Source organism: Haliotis rufescens, unplaced genomic scaffold, assembly GCF_023055435.1.
Source record: "Haliotis rufescens isolate VD_foot unplaced genomic scaffold, xgHalRufe1.0.p SCAF_13, whole genome shotgun sequence".
Taxonomy (NCBI): Eukaryota; Metazoa; Mollusca; class Gastropoda; order Lepetellida; family Haliotidae; genus Haliotis; species Haliotis rufescens.
Window position 1 is genome coordinate 30,618,887 of NW_025963813.1, and position 24,041 is coordinate 30,642,927.

The window sequence follows — 24,041 nt, forward strand, 5'->3', positions numbered from 1 at the left end:
GTAGGCTTTGGGTTTATGGTAGGCCTCAGATCAATGGTAGGCTTTGAGTTTATGGTAGGCCTCAGATCAATGGTAGACTTTGGGTTTGTGGTAGGCCTCAGATTAATGGTAGGCCTCAGATCAATGGTAGACTTTGGGTTTATGGTAGGCCTTAGATCAATGGTAGGCTTTTGTTTTTTTTGTTATGGTATGCTAAGCAAACAGATCGACACTAAAACAAATGAAGCAAACACATATCACCATACAGGTACACAAATCCAACTTATTTTATTTCAACTTACACTGTTAGGCTAGCCTGTTGTGAAGTAAATTAGGTAGTGATCATGTTATAAAATACAGTGAGTGATTGAGTTGGGTTTAACGCCGCTTATAACAGTATTCCAGTTATATCACGGCATGTCAGCTTAATGTGGGAGGAAAGCCCGAAGTGATGCAGGTCTCAGACGTTTACCACTTCGGTGAAACCCACGAGCACGGGTATGGTGTTGACAGAAACATAATCGGGGCGAACCCACAATCATGGGTTTCTGGCGTGCCAAAGGGATGCAACTCTGCACAGCAAATCGTTGCGCCTTAGACGACTGGGCCACCCGTGCCCCCTTATAAAATATAAAGCATAGTGTTTTTATTATAAAGTAGATAGTGATCCTGTTATAAAGTCCCGGGATATTGCCTGATTCTAAAATAAGGACAGGTTGTTATTAATACAAATTAAGTAGCTGTTATATTACCGCCCCCGGTGACGATTACTGCTTGTTTGCGGTGACCTTGACAATCCCAGGAATGAACCTGACATCTGTTTGGTTCGGTGGCAATTATATATGGATAAAACTATTATTGTGATAGAATTACATGATTGCATCTGATTCTTATCATTAACATAGTCAGGGATGAGGCAGTGGATGTTGGATGAATTACAAAAGTACTTCTGTTGACAACAGATAACCTGCTTCACTACTCATGCTGAACGGCCTTGTATATAACTACGACGACATGTTGATACAAAACAATAACATATGGTGGAATATGAGCTCGTATTTACCTATTCTGAACTTGTATAATTGAAGAAGATAAAATGCTGAAATTTAATTTGTATTCTTTTTAAATTTGTGATTATTATCATTTTATTAATATAAACATATTTTTCTATGCGTTGTAAAATAAGTGAGATATTTATATGTTTACTGTCAATATGACTTGCTGACATTACTCGGACAGTTATCAGGAACGTTGGGCAAGTGACTTTGTTTGAAATGTGCCTCTGTTCACCCAGCAATGAATGGGTACCCAGTTGTATGAGATGGCAATGTGGTTGTTAACAGGCAACTTGGGTAGTATACTCCCCAGGGAGCTGAAAATGATTCTTGAGTGTTTTGTTTGTTTTGTTTGTTTGTTGTTTAACGCCGCACTCAGCAATATTCCAGCCATATGACGGCGGTCTGTAAAATAATCGAGTCTGGACCAGACAATCCAGTGATTGACATCATGAGCATCGATCCACTCAATTGGGATCGATGCCATGCATCAACCAAGTCAGCGAGCCTGACCACCCGATCCCGTTAGTCGCCTTTTACGACAAGCATAGTCGCCTTTTACAGCAAGTATGGGTTGCTGAAGACCTATTCTACCCCGGAATCTTCACGGGTCGATTCTTGAGTGTACACTGACTGGGGTAATAATAGCGCTTTGAGCATGCCCCTGTGTGGTGTGGAAATATGCGCAATATAAATAGTCTATTATAATAAAATAATGGTTTGAAATACCAGTAGGATTAATTAATTAACACTTTATGGACTGTTACGCCCAAAGGTTTTCTAATATACCAGTAATGTTCCTTTCACTAATCCCAAAAACAACAGGGAAATAATTGTCACAGCTATAATATTTCAACTGTTACAAATTATTCAAGCTTGTAGAAGATTATTTGATATAGCTACTTCCTTGTTGAGACATGCCGTAAGTTTTTTTGACACATTTTGACAATTTGACATGTATATGGAGAAAGGACAGGCATGCTGACAGAAAGACGTGCCAGACTTAATTGTCAGACCGAGTCAGGCTGGCATGTCCCACCAAAACACATACCGGTACATCTTTGTTTGAAGCCATTTTGTTATGATATGCTCAACTCTGTAAAAAAAGGGACATGAAAGGGAAGCACTGGTTGGTCATGTCTTGTATGCAGAAGATGGAAGAGGGTATCTTATGCAGTGAAATCAATAAATAAATAAAACAGGTTGCACTGTTTTCTCAAAGCCTATGACATTATTACCCAATTCAACAGGTCACTGTTTATTCCAACTGCATTCTCAGCTCCCTGGGGAGAATACAACCCAAGTGCCCATAAGGTACAGGATTGCATTCATATTACCTTCTCATCCTACTAGGTACCCATAGCTGCTGGATGTAAAGAACCAAATTTTGAACAAAGCCACTTGGCTGGGTAGACAACACATGTTTTTCAGTGTGAGGAAGACAAGCACTGGTTTGACATTAGGTTATTGTGATGATACAGGGGCGGTTGGGTAGCCCAGTGGTTAAAGCGTTCGCTCGTCACGCCGAAGACCCGGGTTCGATTCCCGACATGGGTACCATGTGTGAAGCCCATTTCTGGTGTCCCCCGCCGTGATATTGCTGGAATATTGCTTAAAGCGGCGTAAAACCATACTCACTCACTCACTCACTCATTGTGATGATACAATTGTTTTTATATTTAAACTATCAAAATCCTTAACAAGACACATTTGGAAGTTGTTCTGCATTGGTGGGTCAGCAGGAAGTGTGTTTGCCCTTTATGGAAAAGGTCAGGGTTTGATTCCCTGGACCGCCTCCGTGGTCTAGTGGTAGAGCGTCTGCCCGGAGATCGGAAGCTCAGGGTTTGATCCCTGGTTGTGTCATACCAAGAGAGGTTAAAAGATGGCTCGACGATAACAGGGCCGATTGGTATTGTTATGTTGTTTACACAAACACTTTCAAGTTGTGGGTGCGCAGAGGTTGTGTTGAGAGTAGGGACTTAATTCCTTTGTTTTCGAGAAATTAGTTTAATAAACTGGAGAAGCCTGTATTTAATTTTATTTAATTCTATTGGATTAACATACAATAGTGGCGGCAATGTTTGATGTTAAATTGAAACAAATTGGTGAGTTACTGCATAGGGGTATAAAAGTTGGTATATTTTTACTGACTGACATTCTCATCATGAGTTTGAAACAAAAACATCATGCTTATGATGCGGCATTCATACTGCGAGTCGTGGGTGGCTCTAGCTGAGACATTTTCTCACGGGTTTATAATTCTATATACACCGATTCACAAAATGGTGCTTCATTGTTGATGGCAACATAAAGATCATTATGAGATTAAAAAAAGACAACAGAAACAGCTTCCCACATTAGGGGAGTGGATGACTGGTTTGTTAAATCTTCATCAACAAAGTTGGCAGGGGATATAGAAACGGGCTCCATATGTCCGTCCATCCGTCCGTCACGTTTCATTTCCGGAGCATAACTCAGAAACCGTTCAATATTTTTTCATCAAACTTTGCAGGTCTGTCAAGTACATGCTGAACTGGTGCCTTTTGCTATTTAGAAATTTTAGAATTTTTTATTTTTTACGTTTCCATGGCAACAAGATGGACTTAGGTTCTGTGAGGGTAGGGTTCGTTTCCGGAGCATAACTCATAAACCGTTCAATATTTTTTCATCAAACTTTGCAGGTCTGTCAGGTACATGCTGAACTGGTGCCTTTTGCTTTTTAGAAATTTTAGAATTTTTAATTTTTTTACAATTTCCATGACAAGTTCCACCTCGGTTAAAAAAGATTAGGGTTTCTTTAGATTTAATTATATCATAAATTCTGCAACAGGGGCGGGGGATATAGCCACGTTAGTGGCAAACTCTTGTTAAAAATTATAACGACTTTTATAATTACAACATTTTTCATCTTATATTATTGACTATCTGCAAGTACCGGCAGAGTCTTGCAGTCATCTTTGCGGTGTGTCTTTCACTTCCTGGTTCGGCTTATCTACGGGTCATATCTTGTTCTTTCATATTTCAATAGTCAAGTTAATACCTCGGGGTCGGCTTATATGCATGTCGCTTTATAAGTGCATACCTGTGAAGACCCAGGGTAGAATAGATATTCAGCAACCTGTGCTTGCCATAAGAGGCGACTAACGGGATTGGGTGATCAGGCTCACTGACTTGGTTGATCCATGTCATCGTATCCCAGTTGCGTGGATCGATGCTCAGGATGTCAATCACTGGATGGCCTGGTCCAGACTCGATTATATACAGACCGCCGTCATATAGTTGGAATATTGCTGAGTGCGGCGTTAAACAAACAAACAATATAAGTGCAATAATCTTGGACGAGATGCTTGACCCCATTTCACCTCACCTTTGATTCCTTGCATGCTCTTCTTGTCTCACTGTAATACTGCAGTCTGTGTGTCGCATCCTCATCGAATGATTTTTCCAGAAAGTTGAAATAAAATAATTGACTCAGGTTTAAATTTAAAATCTTTGATGTCCTGAAAACTGTTTATGTCTTGAAGCAAAATATTTTGTCCCCGACATACCAGACACTACAACCCAAGAATAATAAAAGGTCGTCTTTGTCATTTTGTTTTATTTTTTTAAAGAGATGATTATGTTGTACCTTTAATGATGCTGTGAAAGGCATGATGGATCTTAGCTTTGACATTCAGTCATTCTTAATTTGCACTTGTACTTCCATAAATCATATTTATGGGTGTCAATAAGTCTAACTATTTTTGGAGTAATTTACATCAAAGGATGTCGACTCAAATGTTCTCTGTTATGAAAGACAATGATATATGATTCAAACTGAAGTTGACTTTGTGTCTGGAAATAACTACCTCAGATAAGACAAACAATTCCGGACCAAAGCCAACCCCTATCTGTCTCACTTCTAGAAAAACAACAAACAAGATTAAACACTCTGAACCTGATCTCCCATTGTATTGCGTCATTCATCAATCCAAATTCAGCCATTCCCAATAAAAGGTTATTGATTCATTAACTGCCTCTTCACCTTATATTCACCTGGTTGCCATGACAACATGTACCCAGGTAACCCGCTGCTTGTCCCAGGGGTCTAAGTCTCACTATGAAATATGCAGCCTGTTCAGGTTCCCACGGACTGGGTGGTTGTAATCGCTCATCAATGGCGGGATTATAGGTATTGAACCAAGGCATTATTTGTTAATGTCAACGCATTACCCTAAGTGACTCAGTGTCACTCGTGCGTAGAGTGGAGTGACGGTTTTCCATTCAATGGGGTACCGTCGTCAGGACATGGGGGAGTGTTTGTTATGAAGTATCTGAACCTTGACCTTTTGTGTTGTGTACGTATTACAGAGTGTAACACCATGGTTCTTTTATTTGTTTGTTGTTGGTTTTTGTTTCGTTGTTGTTTTTTGGGGGTATTTGTTTGTTTTGTTTGGGGGGATTTACCGAATATTTAACGTTCAACTCTTTCTTATTCTTTTTTTAATAAAGATCCATTTTATTTCTCTTCTTTTTTTATCGTTGAAACAAATGTGTGTTTGTATTAATTAAAAAAATAGAGATAATGTGTTTCTTAATGCGTTTATACCCAAGTACCAGAACCAGAAACATTAATCTGATCACAGATGTTGAGATTTTCTCTGTCAAACGATAAACATTAAATAGATTAATGACTATTCCAATAACATTAGTCTTAGTTCCACTGAATTAATTCAAACAAGGCTCTTTGTTATTGTCTTTAATTTCCCACCCTTGTAGATAAAAAAACCCATTTTTTTTAAATATTTCTAGAAATACCATCATTCTGAAACATGGGGAATATTGTCCCTCACAGACCATTTCATAGACCATTTACTTGGACACTGGGTATTACGGGTTAGAATAGGTCTCCAGCAAGCTATTCTGGCCATAACGGTTGAGCTATATTTGGGTGTTTTGGAATTTGGATTGGGTGTTGATTGCGTGGTATCGATCATCCCCGACAACATGGATCATTGTTCATAATATCAATCACTGGATTGTCTGGTCACATACATAAATAATTGCTCAATGCTGTGTTAAACAACAAACATTTCCCAAGATAAACCGGCTTTTTTAGTTTCAAATTTTTGAAAGTTTTTTTTTTTTCAATAGTATGTTTCCTGCGAGCATATTGGCATATACTGTTTTGATGTTTAGAATTCAGTGTTGTTATAAAAATAAAAATATTGGTATGCAAGGCTATTTTGAAATGTCAAGTACAATGTATGTAAACACAGAAGTTATCCCTAATCAATTCCTAGAAATGGGTTCCACAGACTGTTAAACATGTTAAACAAGCCCTGTCCCAATATAGCTCCATAGCTGGGTCTATTCACAAGAAATAACAGTGTGTTCTAACAGCCACTCTATAATGGTCAGCATGTTACATTGTGTTACATTATGTTACATTGATCACAGGGTTTGTGTAGGCATGTAATATAATGGTTATAGCCTAGCTCCCATTAGCACACAAAGTTTTTCAAATGTCAGCTTTCCAGAATGGCTGCTGATTGCGTGGGCATTTTGTCAAGGAAAGGCCAAAGCTTCAGCACTCCACATCCTCATATTTCCATATTTACTGTCAATCAATAATCTGACAGCTGCTTGCTATTTCAGTCTATTTTAAACTGGTTGACGTGTATAAGTGATTGCGACCACAGATAGTCCCTTGTGTACAGTTAAATGTTGGTGATTGTCTAGCTGATGGCATAACGCCGACACATGGAAATTTCTAATGTGATTATGTTTTAATAAACTATGACGGTATCTTTAACTTCATCAATAAAATATGTGGTGGTATGGATATATAGACCGAATATCCAAAATACATGATCACATTTTGAAAATATCAAACACAGTTAATTCAGAGCAATTAACGTGAACATATTGCCTTTAAGAATAGGTCTTTAGCAACCCATACTTGCCGTAAAAGGCGACTATGCTTGTCGTTAAAGGCGACTAACGAGATCGGGGGGTCAGGCTTTCGGACTTGGTTCATACATGTCATCGATCCCAATTGCGTGGATCGATGCTCATGATGTCAATCACTGGATTGTCTGGTCCAGACTTGATTATTTTACAGACCGCCGTCATATAGCAGGAATATTGCTGAGTGCGGGGTTAAACAACAAACCAACCATCCAACCAACAGACTTTATGTAGGAATATTATTTGCACTGTGATAATATAATCTTAATCCATATGGCTGGAAGATAAATAAAAGTTGATTTCCTTGTTATTTTGTTTATGCAGTTCTCTTGACAGTAAGGACAGGCTTCCAGACACTTGAGAATAAATTAAAAAATGAATCCATCTCACGTCTAGAATGTTTTGCTGGTCCTAAAATTAAGCTGGCTCCATTTGGATTTTATTTTTTATTTTGTCGACATATATATTTAAATAAGATAACTTTATCACTGGGACTAAATGTTAGTCTCTCATAACTCCATATAGAGTGGCCCTACCTGATGTATGTTGTGTATGTATATTGCTGTATTTTATTAGGGTGAGACTTATAAATTCTGTCTGTCTGTCTGCCTGCCTGTCTGTCTGTCTGTCTCTGTAGATGAAAGCAGCAACAAAACAGCAACAACACAAAATATTTTTTTAATAGTGCTGGAATTCTTAGGATAGCAGACGTGATGTCAAAACAATGTTTGAGGCGCTGGCTGCAAGTGAAATGTTTTGTTCACCATCATGTTCGTTTTCTCATTGCGTCTTAAAAAGTACAGTATGGTTGAGTCCAGTGCAAACCAGTACAGTGGTGGGAACATTAATTATGAATATGCTCTTCAGTAGGCTAGTTGTGTGGTTAAATGCTCTGTTGACTCGTTAGAGCTCGTTAACTCCACGCAAACATGGAGCTGGCACCGAGCCAAGAAATGATGCAACTCCCCAGTCTGCAGTGGCTCAGTGATATAAGGGAGGTAACTCTAGCAAGAACAAAATGTGCTAATTTTATGCGTCTGAATGCATACATATATACCTGACCATATGATATTTGAGAATGATACAATACACATACTACTCAAAAGTGCATTTTTTTTCATATAACTTTAGTTAATCTGTCATGGGTGGTTGGTATTACAACACACAGGGGGCGGTCGGGTAGCCTAGTGGTTAAAGCGTTCACTCGTCACGCTGAAGATCAAGGTTCGATTCCCGACATGGGTACAATGTGTGAAGCCCATTTCTGGTATCCCCTGCCGTGATATTGCTGGAATATTGCTAAAAGCAGCGTGAAACCATACTCACTAACTCTCTGACTACAACACACAGCATTCCCAATGTAGGCATTCTTTAAATTGCTTCAAATAGTATGTAATGAAACTTCCTTTGAAAACAATACATAATAAAATCATTGAAAATGATTTATTTTTTTTATATTTCAGGTGAGATTGTTGAAGACAACATGCTGTTTGTTTTTGAATTCCATTTCTCATATTTAGTTACATTTTTATATTTTATTTTTCAGGTGTTTGAGCTGACTGATTTCAACAAAAAGCACAAGTCTGTCAGTTTTAAGCCATTCAACTTTGCCTGCATCCTCAAGTTCTCTAAGAAGCAACAGGAAGAGAAGGTTTTCAAGGTAGCAATCTATCAACTTACAAAACCCGTGAAGATCCGGGGTAGAAAAGGTCTTCAGCAACCCATCCTTGCCGTAAGAGGCAACTATGTTTGCTGTAACAGGCAACTAACAGGATCGGGTGGTCAGGCTCACTGACTTGGTTGATGCATGTCATCGTATACCAATTGCGTGGATCGATGCTCATGATGTCAATCACTGGATTGTCTGGTCCAGACTCGATTATTTACAGACCGCCGTCATATAGCTGGAATATTGCTGAGTGCACTGTTAAACAACAAACAATCACTACAAAAAAAATATCCCCATAAAACTTTCATCGTGAAATCTGTTTTTCCAGGATGGGCTTGTGGACCAGCTGTACGAGCTACTACTGGAACAATTCAACAATCATGCTAGCTCCATCGGCTTCCCTGAACTCGTGCTGCCCGCCATGTTGCAGGTGAGGAAATGTTCTCGTTTTGTTTTGAAATAAATTATAAGCGATTGCAGTCTATAGCTGAGGACATTACCAAATCCTATTTCTATATTTTTTGGCTACTAATCCTATTATAATAAGTCTGTTGTGATGTTTTTAAGCCCTTTTGATTGTCTTAATAATTGTTAGTCAGTCTGTTGAATAAAAGGACCGATTTTCAGGCAATTTGTAAATTTGGCTCACCGCAGCGAGTGAGCCCTAGCAGGCAGGGTTTGACAGCCAGGAAGTAGCCCCTTTAAGTGAAAACTCCTCACAGACTCGCTTTCCCATACTTACAGCTGAAGGACTTTTTAAAGAAATGTAAGATCGCCAACTACTGCAAGCAGATTCGTCAGATCGTGGACAAGGTGGAAGATAACGTCAAGTTCATCACACAGCGCAGGAAGGCTGTAACCTTTGCTATTAGCGACTCCAAGGCTGTGGTATGAGCATCTTCTAGTTTCCGTATTCGATATAATAAGCGCCCAGGGCGCTCTCAAAATTAGAAATAGGGGGCTCTTATTAGAATATTATTTTGGTGAAAAACAACAGAGTTCAAAGAGCGTAAATTTCGTGGTTTATGCTGAAATGTTTATATACGACATATATTTTCCAGAATTTAATTGCCCATAATTAAGGGTGCATATAACAAACGTTCTATGCACCACAAATAAACAGTCTTGTGTACATTTATCAATCAGAAGGGGTGCTAATTGGGATTGTTCATTAGCCAGTATATTAGCAAATATCGCCATGGGCGCTTATTACGTCGAATACGGTGATTGTGTGTTTCAGGGTTCAGTGTGTCTTGCATTTCAGGCTTGTAAAGCAGTATCTATGCATTTTAATTTCAAGTTTGTTAACAAGAAGGATGAATTTCTTGGGTAAACCTTGTTTAAATGTACAGTTAGACCTTCTGCAACATGCACTCTACCACCAAACTTGTCAGCATCAACACAAACACACATGAGTTATTCCCCTTGAAGTGTTCCTAATGTTTTTATCCAGCTTCTAAAATGGGTATTCAAAATTACAATATAATTGTCCCCTTTGTTTTTTGTTGCAAATTTCACATATTTCTGGAATCTTTTAAAGATTTTGTACAGCTTTATCTGTCAAGCATTAGATTACTGGGAAAATATACAGTCCAATGATAATTATGTTACTTCGTAAAGATTAATTCTGTTCCTTTAAATCTAACAAAATATATGCAAATATGAACATTGTAATTTTTTGTATTGATTGATGACTTCAGGAAGCCTGGGAGCGACAGTGTTCAGCAGCAGGTGCCCCTCTGACTAAGTACTACACCGGCTGGAGGAAGCTCCGTGACCGGGAGCTACAGCACGAGATCGCTGGAAAGGACAGGGTAGGCGGTTCTTCTACTGTGTAGGATGGACACATACATTAAGTGTTGTGCCAAAATAATTTTTGCCACAAAGCCCAATCTTGTCCTTCAGAGATTTATTCAGCAGAATTTAGTCTTAATTTACGGATTATTTTTAGCTGAGCTTACAAAACCAAGATAAATTTTAACAGACTCAAGCCTCAGACCAAGTCGCAAACTGTAAACAGGATCTGTTTCTGTTTGAGTCCAAGATTTGCACTTATTGTGTGCTTAGGTCACTGTATGTTTGTTAAATTGCAAGGACATTTTGGCTTTCCTTCCATATTAAAGTGAGAATTTTTTCAATTGGAAAGAGGATTCCACCAAGCATACATAAAAATGTGAGAAAAAATCATTTGCAAAATACAACAAAATTATTCCTGACTGCTAACTTACATGTTCTCAAATAGAGAATATTATATGAGTGTTCATGTCATGCTATGTTTATGACGCTAGTGTCTAAATTCCGGTATTTCCCGAGCGAGGGCCAGAATTTAGGCATAGTGTCATTAACATAGTATTACATTAACACGAATATAATGTTCTATTTACTGCTGAAGAAGATGTCTACATTCAGAGTCAAATTTTAGTGTTAACCTATAAGAACAGCAAGTTGCAACGACAGCAGAGCTATGACGTTCGTTCCTAGTATGATGTCATTCTGAGTTCACGTCACAATAAGATTCGAATGATGTCAACAATGCGATCCGGATGACGGAAACAACACACTGTTGTTGACGTGATATATGACCCTAGGGCACGTATGTTTTTTATGAGCCCCGATATGTTTGCCCTTGGAGGTAATAAGAAGAAATATTAGCGTATGTGCAGATCAGTAATCAATTTGGTGAAACAATACAGTGTGAATGATTGAGTGAACGAGTGAGTGAGTATGGTTTTACGCCGCTTTTAGCAATATTCCAGCAATATCACGGCAGGGGATACCAGAAATGGGCTTCACACATTGTACCCATGTCAGGAATCGAACCTGGGTCTTCAGCGTGACGAATGAACACTTTAACCATTAGGCTACTCGACCGCCCCTAGCAATAACATACCACGGGACATGAGAAATAGGCTTCAAACTTACGCTTGTGGGGAATCCAACCCTGACAAATATCATGATTACATTAATATTCCCATTACATAAATAGCCAGATCACACAAAGAATCCTGGGTAGCCTAGTGGTTAAAGCGTTGGCTCGTCACATCGAAGGCCCCGGTTTGATTCCCCACATGGGTACAATGGGTGAAGCCCATTTTCCAGTGTCCATATTGTTAGATCCTTGGTCTAGTGGTAAAGCGTCCGCCCGGAGAGCGGAAGGTCCGGGGTTCAATCCCCGGCCTTGTCATACCAAAAGACGTTAAAAGATGGTACTTGTTGTTACCCTGTCTGGCGCTCGGCATTAAGGGGCTAAAACAAGACTGGTCGGCTCAGTATACTGTGTCTGAGTGGGGTATTCATGTTAAACTGAGGCATGGTATCTCAGTGGGCTAGCACTATAAATAGGCATCAGTCCGGACTAGAACAAGCAGCCACACACACACACGTACATGCACGTCGCTATATAAGTGCAATAATCTTAGACGCGACGTTAAACCCAATTTCACCTCACCTCACCATATTGTTAGAATATTGCTAAAAGCGGCATAAACCATACTCAATCACTCTCCTCCAGACCTGGATACAAGCCTATTCAGTATTGATGATTAAAGTTAGTTTCCTTGCCTTGTTTCTGCAGATAAGCTTGGACGACAACATCCCGACCATTGAGAGGCCAAAGGTCATCCCTAAAGCCACAGCAGAAGATCGGAAGGAATTCTCGGAGCTGTTTGATTCTGACAGCGATGAGTCCGACGATGATGAAACCAGGTATGGGACTTGGTGTTGTCACTCAGTAGATTGTGTTGTTATATGATTCACAAAGGCTTGAGAAGGTCTTGAAGTTAGCAGCCTGGACTTGATAGGCCTTGAATTTTTCAATTTTAACTTAAAATGACCTTGCATTTGGCAGTATGGACTGGTTAAAGGCAATCAAAACAATCAGACAACAAACAATTACTATCAATCTCATTAAAAGTAGGTCTACCTCTCTTTATCAAGATCTGACAAACACTCCATCTGACTCATCAACTGAACGATCTAATCAACCAATCAGTGCGGAGGCGACATATATGTGTATAGTTTAAAAACCCTGTCTTTCTGAGTACCCTGGCATCTAAACCCAAAAGGGAGCACGGGTGGCCCAGTCGTCTAAGGCGCTTCAATTCTCTGTGCAGAGTTGCGACCCTTGGGCATGCCAGAAACCTATGATTGTGGGTTTGAATCCCAGTTCATCTCGATTATATTTCTAGGTTTGTCAGCACCATACCCGTGCTCGTGGGTTTTACCAAAGTGGTAAACGTCTGAGACCTGCATCACTTCGGGCTTTCCTCCAACATTAAGCTAACACGCCGCGATATAACTGTAATACTGTTAAAAGCAGCGTTAAACCCAACTCACTCACTTACTCTAAACCTAAAAGGGAGCACCATCATAAAAATTGTCAGATCTGGATGTTAGGACGTATCAAATATTGGACGATCTGAGATTGTGCAAGTAAATTCCCCCTCTCATTATTGCACCTTGTTAAGCAATAATTCAATAAATCAGAAAGTCATTCTTCTACAGGTTTCTGCCCCGCAAGGAACGCCCTGCCAAGAAACAGAAGACATCCCCAGGAGACTCTGAGGACAGTCAGGATTACAGGTAAAGTTGTTTACCCAGAAAGCAGTTCTGCAGCAAATTCTTCTAATTCTGCAGCAAATAAAATAAAATTTGTAGCTAAATATCTAAAAATCTGTGAAAGATGCCCATGAATTTAATGGTTAGAAAGTGTTTGTGTCAATATTATATGTTATGTTTGTAACTGTTAATACAGACATGAAGGTATATCATCATAATATAATATATCATGGTGAGGTCTGGGGAAAGAATACCGGTAGTCTCCCTGTATCCACTGCTCTTAGAGACGACTACGGACGATCAGGTGGTCTTGGTGACGTGGCTGATAGTGTGTCATTGTATCTGATGGCTTGGATTGTTTCTAACTATTACTGACTCGATATTTTACAGGCATCTATGAAATAGCTGGAATAAAGTGCTGCATTAAACAAGGTTCAGTCAGTTTATGAATGAGCAAGACAGGATTGATTATATCATAGTCTCATCTTTTGAATATTTCAGTGATTTTGACAGTGATGAGTTGGAACAGCTAGCTCAGTCAGCCAGTGATGACGATGACGATGATGATGATGATGACGATGAGGAGGAGGAGGAGAAACCTCAGCCAGCACGAGGCAAGCAGAAGAAGGTGCCAAGCAAGCAGCAGAAGCAGACGGCAAAACCCGTGCAAATGGAGGATGACAGTGACCTTGACCTTGATGATGTCGTAGAAGATTTTGAAATGTCAGATTCCGATTGATATGTAAAGCTCTGAATGTGGGAGAGATGATAGATGCTGTTATGTTTCTTCATCTCTATATATGTGTCAGTGCAGATTAAATTTCTTTCCTCTTGTTTTAGAACTTTATCAAAATCTTGTTTGTTAGTCTACAAAATAATATCGGATTGGATTCTTTTGAGCAAAACTTTTTAGAATGTTTTTTTAGCGTTTTTTTTAACGTTATTGTTTTGAGAGAAGGTCATTAGCTCTTTAACATTGCCTCTTTTAGTCTCTACAACATTTTAATAATCATTGCAATAGGTCAAATATTATTCCAAAGAATTTGTTAAGAATTATAGATATAGATGAAGCAGAAAGATTGTATGAAACCCACATATGCTTGGAAATATTTATCAAGAATGAAATAAAGGTCATTAAGATGAAATGGTGTTGAAATTAACTAATTTTATTTGATTGTCAGTAACAATGACATCTGCTGCCTTTTGAGAAGTTTTTTTATATTGTTCTTTATATGTTTTCATGTTGGAATATACTGAAATCAGTGCTCATTTCTGGAGCAGAACTCGCAAACAGTTGAATATTTCTTGCTGAAACTTGCCACACAGATTAGTCTAAAGGTGAACTGGTGCCTTTTGAGGATTTGGGATATTGAAAAATTCTGAACAGTCATTATTTCTTCACTGAACTGAATGTATCCAATGGCAATGAGCCAGAGGTGGGATATAAGTAGCCAAACTCCATTTTCGAATTGCACCAGACCAGGGGGATATGTCATCTCCTGATGACTCTTTCTGTGGGTTGTGGGAGACAATAAAATTGGGGATTGCTTGGACATGAAGTGCTTTGAATGGCGACAATGAGGAAAGGGTGTCCACTGTCAACCCACTTTAATATTGCACAGAGCAGAGGTCACACATCAGGTGAAGTTAAGCCACAGTCACAGAGAAAAGTTGGATGGAGACCAGTTCGGCAGCTTCTCCTGAGAGTTTCTAGGGGGTCCTGCCCAACACTGAAGCACATGTGGTGTCTCCTGGGGCAAGTCACTTTGTTCGTAATATGCCTCTGTTCCCCCAGCAGTGCATGGGTACCCGGTAGGATGAAACCTTCTAGCACCTCACGGGCAGCATGGGTTGTATACTCCCCAGAGAGCTGAGCATAAAGGAGTCTAGCTACACCTCGTTGACTTGATCGAGGGGCACAACAACTATAGGAGTCTAGCTACACATCATTGACTTTACCGAGGGGCACAACAACTATAGGAGTCTAGCTACACATCATTGACTTGATGGAGGGGCACAACAACTATAGGAGTCTAGCTAAACATCGTTGACGTGATCGAGGGGCACAACAACTATAGGAGTCTAGCTACACATCATTGACTTTACCGAGGGGCACAACAACTATAGGAGTCTAGCTACACATCATTGACGTGATCGAGGGGCACAACAACTATAGGAGTCTAGCTAAACATCGTTGACTTGATGGAGGGGCAAAACAACTATAGGAGTCTAGCTAAACATCGTTGACTTGATGGAGGGGCACAACAACTATAGGAGTCTAGCTAAACATCGTTGACTTGATGGAGGGGCAAAACAACTATAGGAGTCTAGCTAAACATCGTTGACTTGATGGAGGGGCACAACAACTATAGGAGTCTAGCTAAACATCGTTGACTTGATGGAGGGGCAAAACAACTATAGGAGTCTAGCTAAACATCGTTGACTTGATGGAGGGGCACAACAACTATAGGAGTCTGGCTACACATCAGTGACTTGATGGAGGGGCAAAACAACTATAGGAGTCTAGCTACACATCATTGACTTTACCGAGGGGCACAACAACTATAGGAGTCTAGCTACACATCGTTGACTTTACCGAGGGGCACAACAACTATAGGAGTCTAGCTACACATCATTGACTTGATGGAGGGGCAAAACAACTATAGGAGTCTAGCTAAACATCATTGACTTTACCGAGGGGCACAACAACTATAGGAGTCTAGCTACACATCATTGACTTGATGGAGGGGCACAACAACTATAGGAGTCTAGCTAAACATCGTTGACTTGATGGAGGGGCAAAACAACTATAGGAGTCTAGCTACACATCATTGACTTTACCGAGGGGCACAACTATAGGAGTCTAGCTACACATCATTGACTTGATGGAGGGGCACAACAACTATAGGAGTCTAGCTACACATCGTTGACTTCATCGAGGGGCACAACAACTATAGGAGTCTAGCTACACATCATTGACTTGATGGAGGGGCACAACAACTATAGGAGTCTAGCTAAACATCGTTGACTTGATGGAGGGGCAAAACAACTATAGGAGTCTAGCTACACATCATTGACTTTACCGAGGGGCACAACTATAGGAGTCTAGCTACACATCATTGACTTGATGGAGGGGCACAACAACTATAGGAGTCTAGCTACACATCGTTGACTTCATCGAGGGGCACAACAACTATAGGAGTCTAGCTACACATCATTGACTTGATCGAGGGGCACAACAACTCAAATACGAGTCTAGCTACACATCGTTGACTTGATCGAGGGGCACAACAACTCAAGAACGAGTCTATTAAATATATCAACACGAGTTGAAAAAGTGGATACACTCCGAGGCTTGCCAAGGTAAATAATCGAGTCTGGACCAGATAATCCAGTGATTGACATCCTGAGCATCAATCAACGCTATTGGGATTGATGACATGCATCAACCAAGTCAGCGAGCCTGACCACCTGATCCCGTTAGTTGCCTCTTACGACAAGCATGGGTTGCTGAAGACCTATTCTACCCTGGATCTTAATGGGTGTTATGAAGTGGTGCATCTCTACTGCCGCTGAAACAAAAGAGACCAACTCATTACATGAAGTGGTGCATCGCAACTGGAGCTGAAACACATGAGACAAACTCATTTTATGAAGTGGCGCATCACAACTGGAGCTGAAACAGAAGAGACAAACTCATTATATGAAGTGGTGCATCACAACTGGAGCTGAAACAGAAGAGACAAACTCATTATATGAAGTGGTGCATCACAACTGGAGCTGAAACAGAAGAGACAAACTCATTATATGAAGTGGCGCATCACAACTGGAGTTGAAACAGAAGAGACAAACTCATTATATGAAGTGGCACATCACAACTGGAGCTACAAGACTAGAGACCAGCTCATTATACCAAGAAGTGGCGCTTCTCAAATGGTTCTGAAACATTAAAAGGCTAAATCATCGTTACTGGAGGTGGTACATTTCAGTATTGTCTATAGTCTTGATTTTGTTTCCAAAATAATCCTATGGTAGTGATACGCAAATCGTGATGACACTCTACAAAAGGTACTTGCCGGAGCGGGTATGCACAACAGAGGTCTATAACACGAAATCTTTGCATTGATTATAATGGCCAAACGGAGTCAATGTATCTGTTCATTTGAACCTGAAGCTTAGAGCTTTTTAATATCTATCAGTATATGTGCTCTAGAAATCAGACTTCCAGACGACCTCAGCTGACACTACAACTGCCTTTCTACGGTAACTGGGGTATCATTGGGTGTGGACAGCACCCGCAACTCATTCTTACACTTCACCATGGATGCGGAAGGTTATACTTTCCCTACTACTCGGAACATTCGGACCAGCAAAATACACCCCTATATCTACTGACCACATTCTTCACAGGGAAAGTCCAGCATAGCATGGCTTTCTCAGAATGGAGCCCACGTGACCACGGACAGTTGCAATGTGTAACCCATGTCCAGGCACCTTGGTCGTCTGGGTATAAACATACGATTGTAGAAGGACATGCTTACATTCAGTTAAAGTCACCGAGCCTATAGAGTCTATATTTTTACACCATGATGTTGAATAAATTATTGTCTGGAAATATTATCTGCTTTGTCTAAGTGAGGCATCTCAACTGGACTAAATCATAAAGAAAACAAGCTCATATTAGTAGGAAGTGGCACGTCACAACTGGATCTGAAACATATGAAAACAACTCATTATATGAAGTGGTGCATCACAACTGCAGCTGAAACTTTTGAGATCACCTCATTTTATGAAGTGGCACGTCACAGCTGGAGTTGAAACATTAGAGACCAACTCATTATATGAAGTGGTGCTCACAACTGGACCTGAAAAATAGAGACCAACTCATTATATGTAGTGGTGCGTCACAACTGCAGCTGAAACATTAGAGACCAACTCATTATATGAAGTGGTGCTCACAACTGGACCTGAGACATTAGAGACCAACTCATTATATGAAGTGGTGCGTCACAACTGGACCTGAAACATTAGAGACCAACTCATTATATGAAGTGGTGCTCACAACTGGACCTGAAACATTAGAGACCAACTCATTATATGAAGTGGTGCTCACAACTGGACCTGAGACATTAAAGAGCAACTAATTAAATGAAGTGGTGCATTACAACTGCAGCTGAAAAACTAGAGACCAAATCATTCCATGAAGTGGTGCGTCACAACTGCAGCTGAAAAACTAGAGACCAAATCATTCCATGAAATGGTGCGTCACAACCAGTGCTGAAACATATGAGACCAACTCATTAAAATGAAGTGGCGTGTCACAACCGGAGCTGAAACATAAGAGACCAATTCATTTTCCAGGAAGTGGCGCTTCTCAAACTGATCTGAAACATTGAAAGACCAACTCATTAAAATAGGATTTTGCACGTCTGAACTGGATCTAAAAGATTAAAAGACTAAATCATCGTTCCTGGAGTTGGTACATTTCAATACAGACCATAGAGTCTTGATTTTGTTTTCACAATGATTCTGTGGCAGTGATACGCAAATCGTTATAAACCTCTACAAAAGTTACTTGCCAGAACGGGTACACACCACAGAGATCCATAACTACAAATCTTTGCACTGAATATTGTGCTAAACTAATAGTCAAACGGAGACAGTGAATCTCTTCATTTCAATCTGAAGCGTGGAGCTTTTTAATATCTATCAATATAAGTGCAAAAGAGATGAGACTTCCAGACGACCTCAGCTGACACTACAACTGCCTTTCTACGGTAACTGGGGTATCTTTGGGTGTGGACAGCACCCGCAACTCATTCTTACACTTCACCATGAATGCGGAAGGTTATACTTTCCCTACTACTCGGAACATTTGGACCAGCAAAATACACCCCTATATCTACTGACCACATTCTTCACAGGGAAAGTCCAGCATAACATAGCTTTCTCAGAATGGAGCCCACGTGACCACGGACAGTTGCAATGTGTAACCCATGTCCAGGCACCTTGGTCGTCTGGGTATAAACATACAATTTTAGAAAGACATGTTTACATTTAGTCAAAGTCACCATGACTGTAGAAACTATATGAAGTTAAAGTAACACAGAGTTTTCACCATGATATTGAAAAAATGTTTCTGTGTGGAAAAATAGTCTACTTCATCTAAGTGATGCGTCTCAACTGGACCTAAATCATAAAAAAACCCAGCTCATACTCGTAGGAAGTGGCACGTCACAACTGGATCTGAAACATTTGAGATCACCTCATCACATGAAGTGGCACATCACAACTGGAGCTGAAACATTAGAGATCACCTCATCATATGAAGTGGCACATCACAACTGGAGCTGAAACATTAGAGATCACCTCATTATATGAAGTGGCACGTCACAACTGGAGCTGAAACATTAGAGATCACCTCATTATATGAAGCGGCACGTCACAACTGGAGCTGAAACATAAGAGACCAATTTATCATATGAAGTGGCATGTCACAACTGGAGCTGAAATATTAGAGATCACCTCATCATATGAGGTGGTACGTCACAACTGGAGCAGAAATATTAAAGACCAACTTATCATATGAAGTGGCACGTCACAACTGGAGCTGAAACATTAGAGATCACCTCATCATATGAAGTGGCACGTCACAACTTGAGCTAAAACAATCGAGACTAATTCATGAAGTGTCACATCACAATCAGAGCTCAAACATTAGAGACCAACTCATTTTATGAAGTGGTGCATCGCAACTGGAGAAACAAAAGAGAACAACTCATTGTATGAAGTGGCTTTTCACAATCACAGCTGTAACATTTGAAACCAACACATTATATGAAGTGTTTGTTTGTTTGTTGTTTAACGCCACACTCAGCAATATTCCAGCTATATGACGGCGGTCAGTAAATAATCGAGTCTGGACCAGACAATCCAGTGATTGACATCATGACCCTCGATCCACGCAATTGGGATCAGTGACATTCATCAACCAAGTCAGCGAGCCTGATCACCCAATCCCGTTAGTCGCCACTTAAAACAAGCATAGTCGCCTTTTATGGCAAGTATATATGGGTTGCAGAAGACCTATTCTACCCCGGATCTTCACGGGTGTTATGAAGTGGTTCATCACAACAGGAGCTGAAACATTAAAGAGCAACTAATTAAATGAAGTGATGCATTACAACTGCAGCTGAAAAACTAGAGACCAAATCATTATATGAAGTGGTGTGTCACAACCGGAGCTGAAACATAAGAGACCAAATCATTATATGAAGTGGCGTGTCACAACCGGAGCTGAAACATATGAGACCAACTCATTTTCCAGGAAGTGGCGCTTCTCAAATTGACCTGATACATTGAAAGACCAACTCATTAAAATAGGATTTTGCACGTCTGAACTGGATCTAAAAGATTAAAAGACTAAATCATCACTACTGGAGTTGGTACTTTTCAATACAGACAATAGAGTCCTGATTTTGTTTTCGCAATGATTCTTTGTTAGTGATATGCAAATCGTTATAAACCTCTACAAAAGTTACTTGCCAGAAAAGGTACACACCACAGAGGTCCATAACTACAAATCTTTGCACTGAATATTGTGCTTAACTAATGGTCAAACGGAGACAGTGAATCTCTTCATTTTAACCTGAAGCTTGGAGCTTTTTAATATCTATCAATATAAGTGCAAAGAGATGAGACTTCCAGACGACCTCAGCTGACACTACAACTGCCTTTCTACGGTAACTGGGGTATCATTGGGTGTGGACAGCACCCGCAACTCATTCTTACACTTCACCATGGATGCGGAAGGTTATACTTTCCCCACTACTCGGAACATTCGGACCAGCAAAATACACCCCTATATCTACTGACCACATTCTTCACAGGGAAAGTCCAGCATAACATAGCTTTCTCAGAATGGAGCCCACATGACCACGGACAGTTGCAATGTGTAACCCATGTCCAGGCACCTTGGTCGTCTGGGTATAAACATACAATTGTAGAAAGACATGTTTACATTGAGTCAAAGTCAACATGACTGTAGAAAGTATATGGAGTTAAAGTAACACCAAGTTTTCACCATGATATTGAAAAAATGTTTTGGTCTGGAAAAATAATCTGCTTCATCTAAGTGATGCGTCTCAACTGGACATAAATCATTAAAAAAACAACAGCTCATACTCGTAGGAAGTGTTACGTCACAACTGGATCTGAAACATTTGAGATCACCTCATCGTATGAAGTGGCACGTCACAACTGGAGCTGAAACATTAGAGATCACCTCATCGTATGAAGTGGCACGTCACAACTGGAGCTGAAACATTAGAGGTCACCTCATCATATGAAGTGGCACGTCACAACTGGAGCTGAAACATTAGAGATCACCTCATCATATGAAGCGGCATGTCACAACTGGAGCTGAAACATTAGAGATCACCTCATCATATGAAGAGGCACATCACAACTGGAGCTGAAACATTAGAGATCACCTCATCATATGAAGTGGCACGTCACAACTGGAGCTGAAACATTGGAGATCACCTCATGATATGAAGTGGCACATCACAACTGGAGCTGAAACATTTGAGATCACCTCATCATATGAAGTGGCACATCACAACTGGAGCTGAAACATTAGAGATCACCTCATCATATGAAGTGGCACGTCACAACTGGAGCTGAAACATTAGAGATCACCTCATCATATGAAGTGGCACATCACAACTGGAGCTGAAACATTAGAGATCACCTCATCATATGAAGTGGCACGTCACAACTGGAACAGAAATATTAGAGACCAACTTTTCATATGAAGTGGCGTGTCAGAACTGGAGCTGAAACAATCGAGACTAATTCATGAAGTGTCACATCGCAAACAGAGCTCAAACATTAGAGACCAACTCATTATATGAAGTGGTGCATCGCAACTGGAGAAACAAAAAAGAACAACTCATTGTATGAAGTGGCTTTTCACAATCACAGCTGTAACATTTGAAACCAACACATTATATGAAGTGTTTGTTTGTTTGTTGTTTAACGCCACACTCAGCAATATTCCAGCTATATGACGACGGTCAGTAAATAATCGAGTCTGGACCAGACAATCCAGTGATTGACGTCATGACCATCGATCCACGCAATTGGGATCGGTGACATTCATCAACCAAGTCATTGAGCCTGATCACCCAATCCCGTTAGTCGCCTCTTACGTCAAGCATAGTCGCCTTTTATGGCAAGTATGGGTTGCAGAAGACCTATTCTACCCCGGATCTTCACGGGTGTTATGAAGTGGTTCATCACAACTGGAGCTGAAACATTAAAGAGCAACTAATTAAATGAAGTGATGCATTACAACTGCAGCTGAAAAACTAGAGACCAAATCATTATATGAAGTGGTGTGTCACAACCGGAGCTGAAACATAAGAGACCAACTCATTATGTGAAGTGGTGCTCACAACTGGACCTGAAACATTAAAGAGCAGCTAATTAAATGAAGTGGTGCATTACAACTGCAGCTAAAAAACTAGAGACCAAATCATTCCATGAAATGGTGCATAACAACTACAGCTGAAACATAGGAGACCAAATCATTATATGAAGTGGTGTGTCATAACCAGAGCTGAAACATAAGAGACCAACTCATTTTCCAGGAAGTGGCGCTTCTCAAACTGATCTGAAACATTGAAAGACCAACTCATTAAAATAGGATTTTGCACATCTGAACTGGATGTAAAAGATTAAAAGACCAAATAATTCTTTCGGGAGTTGGTACAATTCAATACAGACAATAGAGTCCTGATTTTGTTTTCACAATGATTCTTTGTTAGTGATACGCAAATCGTTATAAACATCTACAAAAGTTACTTGCCAGAACGCGTACACACCACAGAGATCCATAACTACAAATCTTTGCACTGACTATTGTGCTAAACTAATGGTCAAACGGAGACAGTGAATCTCTTCATTTTAACCTGAAGCTTGGAGCTTTTTAATATCTATCAATATAAGTGCAAAAGAGATGAGACTTCCAGACGACCTCAGCTGACACTACAACTGCCTTTCTACGGTAACTGGGGTATCATTGGGTGTGGACAGCACCCGCAACTCATTCTTACACTTCACCATGAATGCGGAAGGTTATACTTTCCCCACTACTCGGAACATTCGGACCAGCAAAATACACCCCTATATCTACTGACCACATTCTTCACAGGGAAAGTCCAGCATAACATAGCTTTCTCAGAATGGAGCCCACATGACCACGGACAGTTGCAATGTGTAACCCATGTCCAGGCACCTTGGTCGTCTGGGTATAAACATACAATTGTAGAAAGACATGTTTACTTATGTCCAAGTCACCATGACTGTAGAAACCTCATGGAGTTAAAGTAGCACCAAGTTTTCACCATGATATTGAAAAAATGAATCTGTCTGGAAAAATAATCTGCTTCATCTAAGTGATGCGTCACAACTGGACCTAAATCATAAAAAACCCAGCTCATACTCGTAGGAAGTGGCGCGTCACAACTGGATCTGAAACATTAGAGATCACCTCATCATATGAAGTGGCACGTCACAACTGGAGCTGAAACATTAGAGATCACCTCATCATATGAAGTGGCGCGTCACAACTGGAGCTGAAACATTAGAGATCACCTCATCATATGAAGTGGCGCGTCACAACTGGAGCTGAAACATTAGAGATCACCTCATCATATGAAGTGGCGCGTCACAACTGGAGCTGAAACATTAGAGATCACCTCATTTATCATATGAAGTGGCGCGTCACAACTGGAGCTGAAACATTAGAGATCACCTCATCATATGAA

At 40.2% G+C, this 24,041-nt stretch overlaps 1 protein-coding gene across 1 annotated transcript in view; it reads left to right on the forward strand.

Annotated features, from left to right (window-relative positions):
- LOC124117795 (nucleolar complex protein 2 homolog) overlaps positions 1-14,354 on the forward strand; it is a 241,774-nt gene extending 227,420 nt beyond the window's left edge. Inside the window, exons 12-18 of the mRNA XM_046479807.2 lie at positions 8,530-8,643; positions 8,981-9,082; positions 9,397-9,540; positions 10,353-10,466; positions 12,227-12,357; positions 13,156-13,233; positions 13,711-14,354. Coding sequence (XP_046335763.2) covers positions 8,530-8,643; positions 8,981-9,082; positions 9,397-9,540; positions 10,353-10,466; positions 12,227-12,357; positions 13,156-13,233; positions 13,711-13,948 — 921 coding nt within the window. The 3' untranslated portion in view covers positions 13,949-14,354. The remainder of the gene's footprint in view (positions 1-8,529; positions 8,644-8,980; positions 9,083-9,396; positions 9,541-10,352; positions 10,467-12,226; positions 12,358-13,155; positions 13,234-13,710) is intronic.
- Positions 14,355-24,041: the final 9,687 nt, after the last annotated feature.